The 19,005-nt window shown below is 38.0% G+C and overlaps 1 protein-coding gene across 9 annotated transcripts in view; it reads left to right on the top strand.

Annotated features, from left to right (window-relative positions):
* The window catches only part of C5H4orf33 (chromosome 5 C4orf33 homolog), a 34,935-nt gene that overhangs the window by 10,633 nt on the left and 5,297 nt on the right, over positions 1-19,005 (top strand). For 6 of the 9 annotated variants that reach the window (XR_010322006.1, XM_010590556.3, XM_010590555.3 and 3 more), the window contains exons 2-3: positions 13,204-13,384; positions 18,591-18,651. Coding sequence is in view for 8 of the 9 variants with exons in the window: in XM_010590556.3 (XP_010588858.2) it covers positions 13,204-13,384; positions 18,591-18,651 (242 nt within the window). In the remaining variant the exon portion in view is untranslated. Of the gene's footprint in view, positions 1-11,966; positions 12,065-13,203; positions 13,385-18,590; positions 18,652-19,005 lie in introns of all 9 variants that reach the window. The other 3 variants (XM_010590554.3, XM_064285325.1, XM_064285324.1) reach the window with 1 other exon arrangement.

Below are 19,005 nucleotides of genomic sequence, written 5' to 3'. Positions count from 1 at the left end.
GGTTAAGTGCTCTGACTGCTAACCAAAGAGTTGGCAGTTCGAATCCGCCAGGCGCTCCTTGGAAACTCTATGGGGAAGTTCTGCTCTGTCCTATAGGGTCACTATGAGTCGGAATCGACTCGACAGCACTGGGTTTGGTTTTTGGTTTGGTATCCTTCTTTGTTTCCAACTTTCACATTCCAATTACCAGTAATTATCAATGCATCTTGATTGCATATTTGGTCAACTTCAGACTGCAGAAGTTGGTAAAGTTTTCAGTTTCTTCATCCTTGACCTTAGTAGTTGATCTATAAATTTGAATAATAGTCATTTTAACTGATCTTCCTTGTAGGTGTATGGATATCATCCTATTATTGACAGTGTTGTACTTCATGATAGATCTTGAAATGTTCTTTTTGCCAATGAACTTGATGCCATTCCTCTTCAATTTGTCATTCCCTGCATAGTAGACCATATGATTGTTTGATTCACAATGGCCAATACCAGTCCATTTCATCTTACTGATGCCTAGAATATCAATGTTTATGCGTTCCAGTTGTTTTTTGATGACTTCCAATTTTCCTAGATTAATACTTTGTAAATCCCACATTCTGATTCTTAATGGATGTTTGCAGCTGTTTCTTCTCGTGTTAAATCGTGCAACATCAGCAAATGAAAGTTTCCTAGGCTTGACTCCATCCATGTCATTAAAAGGTCGACTCTAATTTGAGAAGGCAGCTTTTCCCCGTTCATATTTTGAGTGCCTTCCAACCTTAGGGACTCGTGTTCCAGCACTCTATCAGACTCAAATTCCTCAAAAAAAGGCCAGACCTGTGCTAGACCACTCTGATTATAGTGCTATGGTGGTCTAGTATAGGTCTGGCCTTTTTTAGGAATTTGAGTTTCGTTCTACATTTTTCTTCCTTTCTGCCTAGGACCTTCTGTTGTGCCCCTGGTCATAACAGTTGGTAGTGGTAGCTGGGCACCATCTAGTTCTTCTGGTCTCAGGTTAGAAGAGGCAGTGGTTCCTGTGGGCTATTAGTCCTATGGACTAGTTTCTTCTTTGAGCCTTTGATTTCCTTCATTTTCCTTTGCTCCATACAAGTAGAGACCAGTAATTGTATCTTAAATGGCTGTTCACAAGCTTTTAAGACCCCAGACATTACTCACCAAACTAGGATATAGAACATTATGAGCTATGCTGTGCCAATTCACTGAGTTGGCCCTCAAGGCTGTAGACATTAGACCCTTATCAGATATGTCATTGCCAAAGATTTTTCCCCAGTCTGTAGTTTGTATTTTTACTCTCTTGGTAAAGTCTTTTGATGAGTGTAAGTATTTAATTTTTAGAAGGTCTCAGTTATCTACCTATTTTCTGTCATTCGTGCATTTTTACTTTTGTTAGAAAGGCTGTTTATGCCAAAAATTCGGTCCCCTAGTTTTGACCCTGTGTTATCTTCCAGGAACTTTATAGTTTTAGATTTAACTTTCAGGTCTTTGATTCATTCTGAGTTAGTTTTTGTGCATGGTGTGAGTATGAATCCTGTTTCATTTGTCTGCATATGAATATCCAGTTTTGCCAGCACCATTTGTTAAAAGAGACTATTTCTTCCCCGTTGAATGGACTTTGACCCTTCATCGAAGATCAACTGCCTGTAGATGGATGGATTTGCTTCTGGGACCTCAATTCTATTCCATTGGTCTTTTTGTCTGTAATTGACCTAGTACCAGGCTGTTTTTATTACTGTGGCTATATAGTAAGTTTTGAGATCGAAAAGTGTGAGGCTTCCTACTTTGTTCTTCTTCTTCAATATTGATTCAGCTATTCAGGGCCTCCTTCCTTTCCGTATAAAGTTGAAGATGAGCGTTTTCATTTCATTAAAAAATGTTGTTGGGACTTGAATTGGGATTGCATTATATCTATAAATTGTCTTGAGTAGTACTGACATTTTCATAATGTTAAGTCTGTCAGTCCATGAGCATGGAATGTTTTTCCATTTATGTAGATCTTTTAGTTTCTTGCAGCAGTGTTTTATTGTTTTCCTTGTATAAGTCTTTTATATCCCTAGTTAGGTTTATACCTAGGTATTTCATCCTTTTGGAGGTTATTGTTTTCTTGATTTCCTTTTTGGAGTCCTCCTTGTTAGTGTGTTGTTGTTGTTAGGTGCTGTCGAGTCAGCTCCAACTCATAGCAAGCCTATGCACAACAGAACGAAACGCTGCCTGGTCCTGCGCCATCCTTACAGTCGTTGTTATGCTTGAGCTCATTGTTGCAGCCACTGTGTCAGTCCACCTCGTTGAGGGTCTTCCTCTTTTCCGCTGACCCTGTACTCTGCCAAGCATGATGTCCTTCTCCAGGGACTGATTCCTCCTGACAACATGTCCAAAGTATGTAAGACACAGTGTCGCCATCCTTGCCTCTAAGGAGCATTCTGGCTGCACCTCTTCCAAGACAGATTTTTTGGCAGTCCATGGTATATTCAATATTCTTCGCCAACACCACAATTCAAAGGCGTCAACTCTTCTTCGGCCTTCCTTATTCATTGTCCAGCTTTCACATGCATATGATGTGATTAACAAGGAACTCCTTGTTAGTGTAGAGGAACTTAACTAATTTTCTGTGTGTTGATCTTGTACCTTGCCACTTTGCTGAATCCTCCTATTGCATTAACTCTTCTTGTGGAGTCTCTGGGATTTTGTATGTATAGGATCACATCATCTGCGAATAAGGATAATTTTACTTATTTCTTTCCTATTTGAATTCCGTTTATTTCCCTTTCTTGCTATTTCTATGTTATGGAATAATTTGAGTAGAATTGGTGTCAACTCTTCTCTGAATATTTGGTAGAATTCTCCAGTGAAGCCATCACAACTGAGGATTTTTTTTGTTGGGAGTTTTTTTTAATGGTATCTTCGATTTCTTTTTTTGTTTTGGATCTATTCAAATTTTCTACTTCTGTTTGTCTTAGTTTAGATTGATAGTGTGTTTCTAGAAATTCATCCATTTCTTCTAGGTTGTCAAATTTTCTTGGAGTACAATTTTTTATAATATTATGTTGTGATTCTTTTTATCTCAGTTCGTTCTGTTGGAATGTCACCCGTCTCATTTTTTATTTTGTTTATTTGCATCTTCTCATTTTTTTCCTCTGTCAGTTTGGCCAGTGGTTTGTCAATTTTATTGATCTTCTCAAAGAACCAACTTCTTTTCTTGTTGATTCTATTGTTTTTTGTTTTCTGTTGCATTTATTCCTGCTCTGATTTTTATTATTTCCTTTCTTCTGGTATCTGTGGTCTTCTTTTGCTGTTCTTTTTCTATTTGTTTGAGTTGGTGGGTTAAGCAATTGATTTTGTCCGTTTCTTCTTTTTTGCTGTGTGCATTTACTGCTATAAATTCTTCTCTGAGCAATGCTTTTAGTGTGTCCCAGAGATTTTGGTATGTTGTGTTTTCAGTCTCATTTGATTCTAAGAATTTTTAAATTTCATTTTTAATTTCTTCCATTATTCAATAGTTTTTAGGGAAGGTGTTACTCAGTTTCCATGTATTTAATTTTTTTCTTTGTTCTTTCTGTTATTGCTTTTAGTTTCATAGTGAGGTGGTCAGAGAAGATGCTTGGTATTATTTATATGTTTTTGAGTTTATTGAGGCTTGCTTTGTGGCCTAAAATATGGTGTCTTGTGGACGATGATCCATGTGCATTGGAGAAAAATGTGTATTGTGCTGCTTTTGGGGAGTGTGTTCTGTATATGTCTATCAGGCAGAGTTAGTTGATTGTGTTATTTATATCTTCTGTATCTTTCTTGAATTTCTTTCTAGTTCTGTCCATCATTGAAAGTGGTATGTTAAAGTCTCCTACTGTTGTTCAACTGTCTGTTTCTCTTTTCAATTCTGTTAGAATTTGTTTAATGTATTTTGAAACTCTGTTTTTGGATGCGTAAATTTTTATTATGGTTATGTCCTCTTGGTGGATTGATCCTTTAATCGTTATATAATGCCTTTGTCTGTTTCTCATAGTGGATTTTGACTTAAAGTCTATTTTATCAGAGATTATTATTATTGCCACTCTTGCTCACTCTTGGTTACTGTTTGCTTGATATATTTTTTTCTATTCTTTAATTTTTAATCTGTTTATGTCTTTGCGTCTAAGATGTGTCTCTGGTAGGCAACATATTGATGGGTCTTTTTTTTTTTTTGTCCATTCTGCCACTCTCTGTCTCTTGACTGGTACATGTAAACGATTTACGTTCAGTGTAATTATTGATCAGTATGAATTTACTACTGATATTTTTTTATGCTTTTTTTTGTGGTGATATTGGTTTCTTCTTACTTTCTGTGCTTTCTTTTTGCTTATTTTCTTTTCATATCCTTTGTTGTTGATTTTTAAAAATTTTTTTCTTCTTTATTTTGGTGAGTAGATTTATTAATTTTCTTTGTGGTTACTCTGAAATTTACCTTTATCTTCCTAAGTGTAAACAGTCTTATATCTTGATATTACCTTTACTTCCTCTCTATGTGGAAGTTCTGTATACTACATCGTTTATCTTTGTTTTGTTTTGAAGTTGTCGTTGTTTACAGATTGATGTCTGTGGTTCCCTGTTTTCAGTTTAGCAGCTTTATTTTGCTTTTGGGAGTCTTTATCTAAGTTGGTGTCTGGGTGATGCTCTCGTGTGCCTTGATCTCAGGTTGTTGTGATATTGTTCATTCTCTGTCTACAGGACTCCCTTTAATATTTCTTGTGAGGTTTGTTTGGTTTTTACAAATTCTTTTAGTTTCTGTTTATCTGGGAACGTCCTAGTTTCGCCAACATGACAGTTTTGCTGGATATATGATTCTTGGTTGGTAATTCTTTTCTTTCAGAATTTTATTTATGTCATCCCATTGCCTTCTTGCCTTCGTGGTTTCTGGTGAGAAATCAGTGCTTAGTCTTTTGGATGTCCCTTTGTAAGTGATATTTCATTTTGCACAAGTTGCTCTCAGAATGCTTTGTCTTTTGTTTTGGAAAGTTTGATTATGATATATTTTAATGGATTTCTTTTGGAGTCTATCCTATATGGGTTTGTTGGGCTCCTTGGATGGAAATTTTCTCGTCCTTCCTATAGGGAATTTTTCTGCCAATAAATCTTGAAAAATTCTCTCTGTACTTTTTTTCACCTCCTTCTCTTCTGGAATTCCTATTACATGTAAATTAGTCCTCTTGATAGTGTTCCACATAATTCTTAGGCTTTCTTCATTTTTCTTCATTCTTTTTTTTGATTGTTCCTCAAATTCATATCAAGGGATCTTCCATTTTGCTGATTCTTTCTCCTGTTGATTCAGTTCTACTTCTATGTCACTTCATTTAGTTATCTATTTCTGATATTTTATTGTTAATCTTTTGAATTTCTAGTTGCTATTTTTGTATGGTCTGTAGTTGTCTATTTGTCATTTTGTTCTTGTATAGTTTTCCTGAATTCTTCTAGGGCTTTGTCTGTGTTTTCCTTGATCTCTTTGAGAACCCTGTATATCCAAAAAAACCCAAACCCATTACCATTGAGTTGATTCCAACTCATAGTGACCCTGTAGGACAGAGTAGAACTGCCCCATAGAGTTTCCAAGGAGCAGCTGGTGGATTTGAACTGCTGACCTTTTGCTTAACAGCTGAACTTTTAACCACTGTGCCACCAGGGTGAATTCCTTATCAGGTAGTTTTATTATCATTTCTTCTTCAAGAAGGTTTTCTGCCCCTTTATTTTGCTTACTTGTTTGAGCCATCTTATCCTGTTTCTTCCTATGATTTGTTATTGGATTCTGACTCGACGGCAGTGGTTTTTTGGCTTGTTTCTAAAACATTAAGGTATTAATTTATAATTATATGTTGCTTTATTAATGATATGTATGTTTTATGATGATTTTTTGTTCTGTTTTGATGTATCAAGATCTTTGTTTTTTCTCTTTCTCTTTAGACTATCTTTCTTCCTTTGTAGCATTTTAGTGGTTGTTGTTTTGTTTTTCAGGTTTATGTGTGACTCTGGTGATGTCTGTTGGCTGGGCGTGATTTCCCCTTACTAGTGGGCATGGTGCGTCATACCCACCTGCAAGTCCTCTGTGTTTAGGTTTGTATTCCTCCCCTTACTGAATTGAGTGGAGGTGGGAGAGCAGGTTCTTTCCCTGATTCAGAGTGACAAATGTTGGGTGGTAAGGGTCCAGCCCTTGCGGGACCATGGGGTCCTTTCGGGTTGAGCAAGCAGTTGGTGTGTTCTCTGAAGGTCAGGGAAGGTCATCTCCATACCCACTGTGAGGGAGTGCTACCCAGATGGATGGAGTAGGCCTGCTTTGCATGCACAAATTGGCATCTCAGTAGTTGGTCGGGTATCGGGGTTTTGCTGCAAGTGAAGATGACATACAGGAATTGTTCAGGTATTGGATGTGTGATGTGGCAGCTGGGCAGATGCTGGATGACGGCACTAGGATCTCCTGTCATCGTTTGGCAGAGGTGCAGATGGTACCTATCAGAACGTGACGAGTGTTGCTGATGAGGTGATGTCTGTCCAGCCAGTCATAGGGTGTGGGTGCAGGGAGCGTTCTCATCATTCTCTGGACTGGGCACTGTGTCTGAGCACTGCTGGTTGTTGGGTGATCAGGGTGAGAGTGTGGATCACCAAGTGAGCGGGGCAGTGTGTGGTTAGGTGGAGCAAACATGAGCCTCTGGTTACTGCTCCAGTGGCACGGGAGTGTGTACTGCGGATTTCTCTGTGGGCAGGGCAGGTGCAAGCCTTCATTCTCCAGTCTAACAACACAGGAGTGTGTGCTGAGGATCACTGGGTGGGCAGGGCCGTGCAGGGGTGGGTGGGGCAGATGCAAGCCTCCAGTCACTGCTCTGGTGGTGCAGGAGTGTGTGCCAGACCACCAGGCCAGGGAGGGTAGCACACTGCTGATCACCAAAGGGTGGAGGAGGGGTGAAGAGAGGGAGGCATGTTACCCCATTCTCTTGCATGGGTTCTGGGGCCCTCCCCACAGAGTGCAGCTGGGATCAGACCTGGCCCCTACCAAATGTGAGGGGGGAGGGACTTTCCAGAGTCCATTCAGGTGGGGGATCTCTAACTACTACTCCAAGGATCCCTCACCCTGTGAGCACTGCCTGCCCAAGTGATTGGGACCGCTGCTGGTGAGTGGTTCCATCCCTATTTTCTGGCTCCCTCTGTGCTCTGTGGTTGTTTTCCTGCACTTTCCATCCTTAGATCCAGTTCAAGTTCTGCTCCCCTTGCTTTGCTTCAGATCTGTGTGCACTGTATCTCTGTGTCCTATTGCCTTCCTCTGCTCCTCACCTGGGAATACTGTTCACTTTGTCTCAAGGTGGCCACCCTGCACTGGTCCAGCTAGCAGATTGCCTATGGTTTGTAAGTCTCCTTGTTGTCTGTTTTCATTCAGTTTCTCCTTCCTTTCAGTGTTCAATCTAATTCTTCATCCTTCCACTTGCAGTTCTGGGTTCTTGATTATCATCTGTATCTGTCTCACTTGGCTTCTCGGTTCTTTGCAGGAGGGGGATGGCATGGTATGCGTAACTAAGCTGCCATCTTAGGCTGTCTCCATTAATAAATTTTTGATAAACTAAATTGAAAGGCAATGTCTGGAGATCCTCTATCATCTTAGTTATTCATCATCATATTGATGCCAGTTGTTGAAAGGGATAATGATACCATTAACACAGTAGGTTTCTCCTGTATAAAACCTCAGAATTAGAATTTTAGATCCAAAGTCAAGAATAAATTATTCACTCAACAAATAAATAGTGCCTATTACTTATACAGCAGTCCCTGGGTAGTACAAACAGTTAAATGCTGATCTAACTGAAGGGTTGGTGGTTTAAACCCACCCAAAGGCACCTTTGAAAAAAGGCCTGGCAGTCTGCTTGTGAAGGGTCACAGCCATGAAAACCCTATGGAGTGCAGTTCTACTCTGAAGCACATGGAATTACCATGAGTCGGGATCAATTTGATGGCAACTAGTTTGGTTTTATGGTTTTCATTGTAGGCATTCTAGCTGGGGGCGAGATGTTGGGGGGACAATAACTAAATATTTTACATATAAGTGCTGTGATTCAAAATGGAGGAGTGTACAGCCAATAGAGAGTGACAGGGAGGGGAGTGCTGTCTTTGCGCTGTCAGGGAAGGCTTCTGTGATAAGGCGACCTGAAGAACAAGCTGTGTATATTCATGAGTCTGAAGAAGAGAGTTTCTGGCAGAGGATACAGTCAGCAGCAGCCTGCCTGGAATGTCCACAGAGGAGGCTGGCACCCCTGGAGAAAGCAAGGGGAAGAGTGGCAGGTTACGAGGATGGAGAGGTAGTAGGGACTGGATCATAAGGGCTGTGCTGTTCAAGTTAGTAGGCACTAGCCACATATGGCTGTTTAAATTGAAATTCAGTCAAATTTAAAAGATTAAATTTAAAATTCAATAATATTTAAAATCCTTAGCCACATTCCAAGTGGTAAATAGCCACATGTGGCTAGTGGCTTTCATATTGTACATCATAAATATAAGACATTTCCAACATTGCAGAAAGTTCAACTGAAGAGCACTGATATGTAGGGTATTGTAGGCCCTTAAAAGGATTTGGTCTCCTGACTCTTTAATCCAGTGCCTCTCCACTCTTCCTCTGCTAACCCCTGATTGGACAAATAGCCACTATGAAAGCATAGCTTTCTTGGAATTGGGCAAACGGGCTGTTAGAAAGGTGGTTAAGTGGCCTCTTCCTTTACGGAAGCATGGCTTCTCAGAGTGTTGTAGGGAAGCACACTAGCTGAGATCATGAGGACATTAAAATGTCTGTACTTAATATGGGCAACCAAAGAAATTGAAAAGTGGCCAGTAGTAAATCTCAGGAGATTCCTAAATTCGGTACAATGAATTACTTAATATGGCCCTTCTAGCCATGGTCTTTGTGACTCACACACAATGATTGAGTGGGACTATGCAAATAAGGTATCTGGAACCTGTGATTGTTGGCATTATATGTCAACTTGGCTAGGCCATATTTCCTAGTCTTGTGTGGTTGTCCTTCATTTTATGTGTTGTGGATTCTGACCTCTACATGTTGTTGAGGCAGGATTGGTGTAATGTGTGTCTTGGGTTGCAGCCTTGTAGGAGGGCATGACTCAAGCTCCACCCTTAGCAAAGTTACACCTTTCCCTGGGGTGTGGCCTGCATCTAAGATACATGTGTGTACCGGCGAGGCTCTTTCTCGCTGCATCTGGATCCTGTGTCCGATTCATGGTCAGTTCACCTTTCCCCAGAGGACTGCTGTCTGATCTGCTGATTCTGGGATTTGCTGGCCTCCACAGCCCCTTGGGCTGGTGGCCTATCGTGTGGCCTGATTTGCCAGCTTCTGCAGCCTTATGAGCCAGCAGCCTGTGGTCCAAACTCTTCATTTGGGTTCGTCAGCTTCTGTAGCAACATGGGTCGGGAGAAGCCTACGCCTGACCCACGAATTTGGGACTTGCCAGCCCCCACAACTGTGTGAGCCATTTCCTTTATATGGTTTGTGAGTTCTTTGAGATGTTGTAGCGAATTAGGGAACCCAAAAACAGGCAGGAGAGTACTGAGGTGAGAGGGAGTAGTTTACGTTAAGATGCTGGAGTGGTACAGCAGCTCGGAAAAGTTGGACATTTGGGACCTTTTTAAGTTTGGCCTCATAGGAACCAGCTTTGTGCTGATCCTTATAAAGGCTATTATTTGTTTACTAAGTATCTTCCTGGTAGCATAGTGGTTAAGAGCTACGGCTGCTAACCAAAATGTCAGCAGTTTGAATCCACGAGGTGCTCCTTGGAAACCGTATGGGGCAGTTCTACTCTGTCCTATAGGGTCGTTATGAGTCGGAATCGACTCGACGGCAGCGGGTTTTGGGTTTTTAAGTATCTCCAGGGTTTGAGGGGAGAATCAGTCGTCTCTCTTTGGGGGCATGTTATATTCAGACTAGGTTGTAAGCTAGTGGGCAGGACTGTATCTTTTAGATTAATTTCGTTATAAATATTATCCACGTTTCGATTGACACAAGTGTTCTTTAAGCAACATAAATAATAAATAACAAGTTTGTCATTCCAATAAGAAACTAAAGTCATTTTATATAATAAGTAAAGCCAAAATTACATTCTGCCCAGGGGTATATCAGCCATGGCATTAATCCACCGCTAGTGGAAGTCCAGTCAATATTTCTTGCAATAATTTTCAGACAATGCTCCAAGAAACCTTAAGGGGAAAGGCAGAAGGAGCCAGTACAAAGGCTTAGGGTACCACCACCATGTATTCTCAACAGGATTTCTCTGCTTTTATCTTTTATTCTTACCTTCCAGATAATACTGCATTTTCAAGCAATTTGAAACCTATAAAGCACAACCCACTCTGACCATGAGACCCACTGTGTGTGCGTGGAAGTGGCAGCCCACTGTTAGAAGCATGTCACTGGATATGGTTTTATTACATTTAGACATAGACGCAGTTGCCTGAAAGAACTAGGAGTGGAAACGTCCTTAATGGAGACCCACTGCTTAGGATAGGAATCTTCATAATGCATGCAGCATTTTTGTGGATATGGTGGTTGCATGAAGAATGGGTGAACGTGCCAGAACTTCACGGCTGAGTTATATTTCACCAGGATTGTCAAACTCAAAGTTAGGAGAATAGCATATTCTCTAAGCCAATTGGTGTCAGAATAAGAGTTAATCAGCATTTCTAACATCTTGTTTTTTCTTATTTCTTTTATATGCTGAAGAGGGTATTTATAATATTAATATCAAAATATGGGGTAGGGGGTTATATGTTTATGTTTGTAGCATGCCCCTTGATGTTTCACCTTAAAAAAAGAAACTTATATCGAGACATTTTGTTCCAGGCAAATCGAGGACTGTGTGATTTTAAAAGTGAAACACTAAGAACTAATTGTCTTTGAATTGTTTTAAAATAGAGAATATGAAAACTTATACTTGATAAATATTCTATAGTTTTTCAACTGCTCCATTTTGCCATTTTGCAAAAATATGTAATTACTACTGTATTTAAAGTAACAGTTCTTACAGGATTAGTCTTAGTCTCTTTAGTAAATAGCTACCTTACATCACACGGAAGTGAAGCCTTTGAACGTTTGGAAAATCTGTGGTTGCTTGAAGTGCTTCATCAGAATCGACTGAATGGAAATGGGCTTTTTCGGTTTATCTAATTGTATCAGTGGTCACTGACTCCTGCCTTGCTCCTGAATCACTCACCCTACAGAGTCACATACCTTACCAAGAAACTTCTAAGGATTTATTTATAATGTTGTATTTAATCCAACTTCGCTAACTTATAATGCAACTAAATCAAGGGATGAAAGAATCAATTAGTCAGTTTTATCTCTCACTGAATTTACTTCAATAATGAAGAATACGAATTGCTGAACGTACTCTTTTCTGAAATGCTGTTTTCTACAAAGGGGTTGCATAGCCAAAGCTCTTTTTTTTTTAATTGTAGAGGTTATCTATTAAAACTTCTTAGCATGTAGTGAAAGTTAGGAAAAGCTGCATACCTTAGAAAAAGGATTTTAGAAATTATATTCCTTATTTGACACAGAGGGGCCTTGGTGGTGCAGTGATTAAGTACTTGGCTGCTAACCAAAAGGTCGGTGGTTCAAATGCACCAGCCGCTCCTTTGAAGCCCAGTGAGGCAGTTCTACTCTGTCCTGTAGGGTTGCTGTGAGTTGGAATCGATTCGATGACAATGAGTTTGGTTTGGTTTTGGTATGTGACACAGAGCTTACCTATTTGGATTTTCCACTGCTAGACATACAGTTGACACTCAATAAATATTAATTGAATTGAATTCATTCAAAATTCAGTAACTTCATCACTTTCAACAAAAACAACGTAAATCAAGACTTCTGATAAGGGAAGCTAAAGTTTGGCAATATCATCAGGTACTAACTCAGAATTGCCTTCTGGACAAACCATAAGGACCTAGTATAATTTTTCATTTCTGTACAGATGCCTGAAATGTCTTCATCTGGGAAATCACGACTGACATTTGTCCAGTTTCTGGATCTGCCAGTCACACAACCTTGGACAAGTCCGTTTCTTCATTGGTAATGAGGATAATAGTAGTTCCCCTGCACCTTGTTGTAAGATTCAATGAGATGATGTTTATAAAATACCTGATCCACAGTGTTCAACAAAACTAATTTTATTAACATAATACTCTGCTCTTCCATTTAATATTTACAGGAACATTGTAAAATGCAAATACTACTTATTTCAAATGTATTTAGTCTATTTCAAAGGTTAAACGATGTAGATTTACTTTTTATATTAATTTCATTATAAATATTACATTTAGATTGACATGCATGTTCTTCAAGTAAGATAAAAAATAAATAGCAAATTTGTTATTCCAATAAGAAACTAAAGTCATTTTATACAACTAAAGTCAAAATTACACTCTGCCCTTGGACAGAATGTTCCTGTTTTTTAATTGGGTAGAAGGAATTAACCAAGCAAGTGGTTATTCAACACTTGAAATACCAAAAATTGAAAATGCAATGCAAGTATATGCCCTGTGACCAAGGAAGACAAAATTCAACTCTGCTAACCCTGTTAACTTTCTACGAACTTTCAAATGATTAACCCACTACCCCATCCCCCGAAGAAAAGGTTTTTAGCCAAAAGAATAGGTGTTGACAGCACAGCTTCAGCTGATTTATGGAGGTTTTTTTTTTTTTATCCTTTGAGTTTATTATAAAGATCTTGATTCCCAGAGAATCCAGTAATTGAGAAACCATGCATCCTTTACAAAGGATGACATATAAGCTCATGGTGCCTATAAACCAAAAAAAAAAAAAAAAAAAAACTCACCGTTGAGTCAATTCCAACTCATGGCGTGGTACCTGTAGTTGTAGTAATTTGACTAACAATTTATGTAGGAGACTTGATTATAATTTTTTTCTTTTATGATTTCGATGCAGTCTTTACAACAGAGTTAGAGCTGAATCTAGACTTACAATCTTAAAGATTTGAGTCCAAGCACCTATTTTACAGTGGATCTCAGAGTCCATGGTTTTCCACAACATAATGGCCTCTGGACTCCCAGCACTATGTTCTTGTCACCCTACTGCCTTCTTACCTGCTATTTGCATTACAATTTTAATTTCATTTTCTTCTAACCAAAGGAAAAATTTATATGCTGTCACAGGGTTTGTTTTAATGTGTTTTTTCCTTTATTCTTCAGATGGATTTTAAAATCGAACACACTTGGGATGGTTTTCCAGTGCAGCATGAGCCAGTGTTAGTCAGACTGAGTCCAGGTGACAGCGGAGTGATGATGGAAGTAAGTGCTCCATTTTTCAATGATCCTCCGGACCCACTTGGAGAACCAGGAAAGCCTTTCAATGAACTGTGGGATTATGAAGGTGAGTGGAAGTACTGTATTTTATTGCAAGCATAAATCTTTTTATAATAACCTCTCACAGAACTATTATTTTATCTTGCTGTTAGGAAGTGAGTGCTTCTGAGCAACTGACATGTGCAGTTTCTGATATTTCCTACCAATCTCTCATTCTGACTTTTTATCCATTATCTATGTGACTTCAACTGTATAGCTAGAACAGTGAAAAATGACAATTACAAATCCAGATTTTTAGATTGCTGCCATATTTTGTTCTTCTGTTACCTATTTTAGGAGGAGTTCAGCATTGAGGCTTTGTCTTTCACATACCGTCAAATTGTCACTCTAACCTTATAAACCTTCTTTGTGAAAGTTCTGGGGTGTTTTACTTATAGAAACATCATCTTCAGTGTGAAATGTTTTTTCTTTATACTGACAAGTAATCTCACATATGCAATTAAGGCTAAGAGAGACATGTTGTGAAATTACAGTTTCAGGTTTGCTATATGATCCCCTTCTAGTATATGCTAATTAAACTAGCAGATTCATCTTTGTAATATCCTGTTTTCATGATGCCATTCTGCAGATTACAAACCATTTCTATCCCTGAGGATAAAGTCCACACCCTTCCTATAAGCTTTCAGGGTACTCCTGAATTGGGTCATATGGTACTCAACCAAAAGTTCTTAACTTCTGAAAGGCTAATGGTCCAACCATGCTTATTCTCACTCAGGTACCATTTCTCATTCTATCCCCCCTGCCTTGAATGCACATAGTTTGAGATCTAATTCAGGTCCCACTTCTTCAAAGAAGTCTTTGTTGACTTTTTTCAGTCCATACTATTTTTTTTTTTAATATTTGTATAACATTAGATTTGTCAATGTTAATTTGTCATGTGTTACAAATACGGTTCCTTTTTTAATACAAAACTGTACTGTTAGGTGTGTATGGCTTACCTCTTCAATAAATTATCTTTCTGAGCATAGGAACCCTTTTTTTCACTCAGCAGTATCTCTCTTATTTTGTAGATCTAGAAATGAGTTCAAATTCTGTAGGACTCAAATACTGGCATACAAGGAATTATAATACAATGAGTTATTGTTGTTGTTGTTAGGTGCCACTGAGTCAGTTCCAACTCATAGCAACAGAATAAAACACTGCCTGGTCCTGTACCATCCTCAAAACGGTTGCTATGTTTGAGCCCATTGTTGCAGCCACTGAATCAATCCATCTCATCAAGCATCTTCCTCTTTTTCGCTTTTTTTTTTTTTTCTCTACCTTACCAAGCATGATATCCTTCTCTAGGGACTGGTCCATTCTGATAACATGTCCAAAGTACTTGAGATGAAGTCTCACCATCTTCTCTCCTAAGGAGCACTCTTCCAAGACAGATTTCTTCGTTCTTCTGGAAGTCCATGAATATTCAGTATCCTTCACAAGTGCTACAGTATTTTCTCCATTTGTCACGATGTTGCTTATTGGTGCAGTTGTGAGGATTTTTGTTTTCTTTATGTTGAAGTGTAATCCATACTAAAGGCCATGGTCCTTGGTCTTCATCAGTAAGTGCTTCAAGTCCTCTTCACTTTCAGCAAGCAAGGTTGTGTCATCTTTATATCACAGGTTGTTTATGAGTCTTCCTCCCATCCTGATGCCCTGTTCTTCTTCATATAGTCCAGCTTCTCAGATTATTTGCTCAGCATACAGATTGAATAAGTATGGTGAAAGGACACAACACTTACGCACACTTTTCCCAATTTTTAAACCATGTGATATCCCCATGTTCTGTTCTAACGACTGCTTTTTGGTCTATGTATGGGTTCACCATGAGCATGATTAAGTGTTCTGGGATTCCTTTTCTTCACGATGTTATCCAGTTTGTTATAATCCACACAGTCAAATGTCGTTGCATAGTCGATAAAACACAGGTAAACATCTTTCTGGTATTCTTTGCTTTTAGCCAAGATCCATCTGACATTAGCAACGATATCTTTCGTTGAGAAGTCACACTCCTGTATGCTCACAGTGTGAGAATTTATATGCAGAAAATGCTTTGAGAGAATAAAAAACCAAATGATTCTACTGAATCTTTAAAAACAAAAAAAGTATGTTTAGTAATATTAAAAATAATACTATTTATTTTATAGTTTGGAAAAGTTTGATTGCTGAATGGCATCTTTTGATCTTTCAGTGAAAATATACTTTAGTTCTAACTAATAAAGTAGCAGAGAAACCAGTAAAGCACAAGTGTTAGGCGATTATTCATGGCCACAAAGCGTCCATACCTTAGCTTGTGTAATATATCAGGAAAATGACACTTCTGATTTGATTTGTACTGTCATATAATTACTAAAATTAATTTTTATATTATAATTACCAAAATTAATAATTAAAAATACTACATGCTAGTTTATAGAAAATAAAGCAATTTAATTCATGGCTTGCCCCCTTTGGACATTTATATCTCAACATTTTCTGTAGTTCTCAAATGGAATCTCAATAGGAGCAGATAGTAATTATTAATAATTAATTTATTTTATGTACCAGAATACAATAATTACTTGTGATTACATAAACCAAAATGGGCATTTCCCATCCTTATTTTACAAGTATCTCTTTTAGTTTCTTTTTAGTTGTTTGATTCAGTTTCACACTTGAGTTGAATACATTATATTTTAATCTTCTTCATCAGTTGGGGAATGATAGTGAAATAACACACCCGAGATGATCAATGTCTGCTTTTAACTTTCATTTTTCTTCTTGTTTTTTATATCTCTTACCCAAAGAGGTGCGGACCTGGGTGAAGGTGCTTATAGTCTAGCTAGCTTGCTTTTATTCTTCTTCCTTGTCCGGGTGCTTTCCAGGGTAATTTTTGTTTTAACATGATGTTGACTGTCAAATCTACATCTCCACTCTCTACCTATTGGTGTAGGTACAAGTAGGAAACTGATACACATCAGTATATCAGTTTCCTACTTGTACCTACACCAATGTGACTTATGGGCTTGGGGGTGGTACTGGCAGCAGACTCAACAAATCCGAAACTGAAGACAAGCGCTTTTCTCACAAAGCTGCTTCTTTGCCTGTTTGCCCAATCTCAATCAATAGCACTAACAGTACATGACATCATCAAGTCCAGAAATGTGAAATCTTTTCAAGATACGCTTCTCCCTCATTTTCTATATTTGAATTTATTTACTAAGTCCTACCAGTTTTGCTTCCTAAATATTTCCCTAATTCAATCCCTCTTCTTCATCCCCACCATCCCCACTGTAGGATAGGCCTTCGTTGCCTCCTAACTAGTCTTTTTGCCCTTAGGTCCATCCTTCACTTAGAAGCCAGAGTGATTTATCTAAAATGAAAATTTGGACTTGTCATTCAACTACCTAAAAACTTTTGTAGGATATGTTTTACCCTTCTTAGTATAATCTGTATACAAGATTTTCCATGAGCTGGCTCCTTGTTCTCTCTGCAGAGAATCACCACCTCTTCCTGTGCTGAAAGGTTTGCCTGGGAAGACTGAACTGTGCGCAGTTTCCTAAACAAGCCATGGTATTTCCTAGTTGCTACCTTCATTTACTCATAGCGACCCTATAGAACAGAGTAGAACTGCCCCATATGGTTTCCAAGGAGCGCCTGATGGATTCGAACTGCCGACCTTTTGGTTAGCAGCCATAGTTCTTAACCAGTACGCCATATAGGGTCACTATAGCGTTGCTATGAGTTGGAATCGACTCGACAGCAACGGGTTTGGTGTTTTGGTTCACCTTTGATTATGCTGTACCCCCTACTGGAATGCCCTTCCATCAGCTTCCTTCACCCAGTTCCAACTGATCTTTCAGGATGGAGCTTCGGGAACACCTTCTCCAGGAAACTTTCCTTGAACCACTTTTTGAGCGTTGTCTGTTTTCTTTTTGTCACCTAGCAACCCATACATCCCTCTATCTTGGCGATTTTATTGACATTCCCACTTTTGTGTACTACTGATTAGATTATAAGCTAGTGAATATACCTGAGAATCCGATATAGTGCTTAATACAGAAAAGCTGCAAAAATGTTTGTAAGGTGATAATGGAGACTAGAAATCAGAAGACATCCTAATTTGTTTAGATAAAAGATTTAGAAAGGGACAGTAAGACTCTCCGAGTTGTTGATGGATTGATGTCTGTATCTTAGCTATTTTATTTTATGAAAATAGCATGGAAAATTGGAAACAATGTAAATGTGTACCAATAAGGGTTAGGTCAGTAAATTATGACAATATTCTATAGAATAATACTGTGCATTCATTAAAAAGAATAAGGTATTTATGTGCTGGAAAGATTTTTGTGAAAAAAGCAAGTTGTAGGAAAGCATGATTCCAAAAAAAAATTTTTAAATCTATGTCATTAAAATAATTTGTAGAAGCATAGGAAAAATTCTGGCTGATTTTAGACCAAGGCAGGAAGAGAACAACTTTGACATTTTACTTAATATATTTTTGTATTGTTTAAATTTTTTTACAAGAAACATGTATTGCTTTCATAATCAATTTTAAAAAATAACTCATGCTCAAAATTCCAGGAAATCATAAATAAGAAAAGAAAGACTACCTCCCTGTATCCCACACACTTAAACAGTCTTACCATTTTAGTGCACATTTTGCAGACATCTAAGCACAGGCACACCTACACATTTTGATTGCACGTATATCTGATTACTGTTCTGCAGCCTGCTTATTAAATATCATAAATATCTTTCCCTGTGAACAGATATTTAACTGTGTCTTTGATTTTAATGGCTGCACTGTGTTCCATTGCGTGGATGTCCCATAGTTTATTTAACAGTTCTCCTACTGCCAATCACTTAGATCATTTCCTGTTTTTTAGCAAGACATTGATGAACAGCATCATGCTTACCTCTTATTCCAGTTGTCTGGTTATTTCCGTGGGATAAATTCCTAGAAGATAACTGGCTCAAAGCGTATCTTTGTGGCAAAGTGGATTTCTTTACAACCACATCATCACTAGGTTTTATTCATCTTTTTATTTATGGCAGTCTAATGTGGGAGAAAATTAATGATTTCTTTCTATATATTTATTTTCAAGGCAATGCCTATGTATTTTCTTTGTCTATTTTCCTGTTGGGAAAAGAACTGCAATTTAAAATAGTTAATTCACTTTATATTCTAAAAAGTAAATTACTGTTGCAGCAAAATAAAATTTATTAATATGTCATTTCTCTGTTTTCAAAAGTTGTCGAAGCATTTTTCTTGAATGACAGAACTGAGCAGTATTTAGAAGTTGAACTTTGTCCGTAAGTATGAAATATTTTTCCTTAATCGTTACTACATGATTTCAATCTGTTACTTTTTAGTAATAAGTCATGGTCATAATTAAAACGTGCTAATTGCAGTTAACTAGGGAGAATGCTAATGAGTTTTATACTTTTATATAATTCCTTATTTTCAAGTGTATTGTATATATTTAGAATTTATATAATCTACATGTTTATAAGTATTACTGTTACGGTGATATTGTTTTCAGTTCACTGATGGGTTTTGTTTTCTAGTAAACTTGATGAGAATTTTTCTGCAAAATGAAAAATTATTATAGATCAATACTCTTTCCCCTCATTATTTACTCTGTAAATTTGTATTACTGTATACTA

Source organism: Loxodonta africana, chromosome 5, assembly GCF_030014295.1.
Source record: "Loxodonta africana isolate mLoxAfr1 chromosome 5, mLoxAfr1.hap2, whole genome shotgun sequence".
NCBI lineage: Eukaryota > Metazoa > Chordata > Mammalia > Proboscidea > Elephantidae > Loxodonta > Loxodonta africana.
This window is presented reverse-complemented; position numbering and strand designations above follow the sequence as displayed.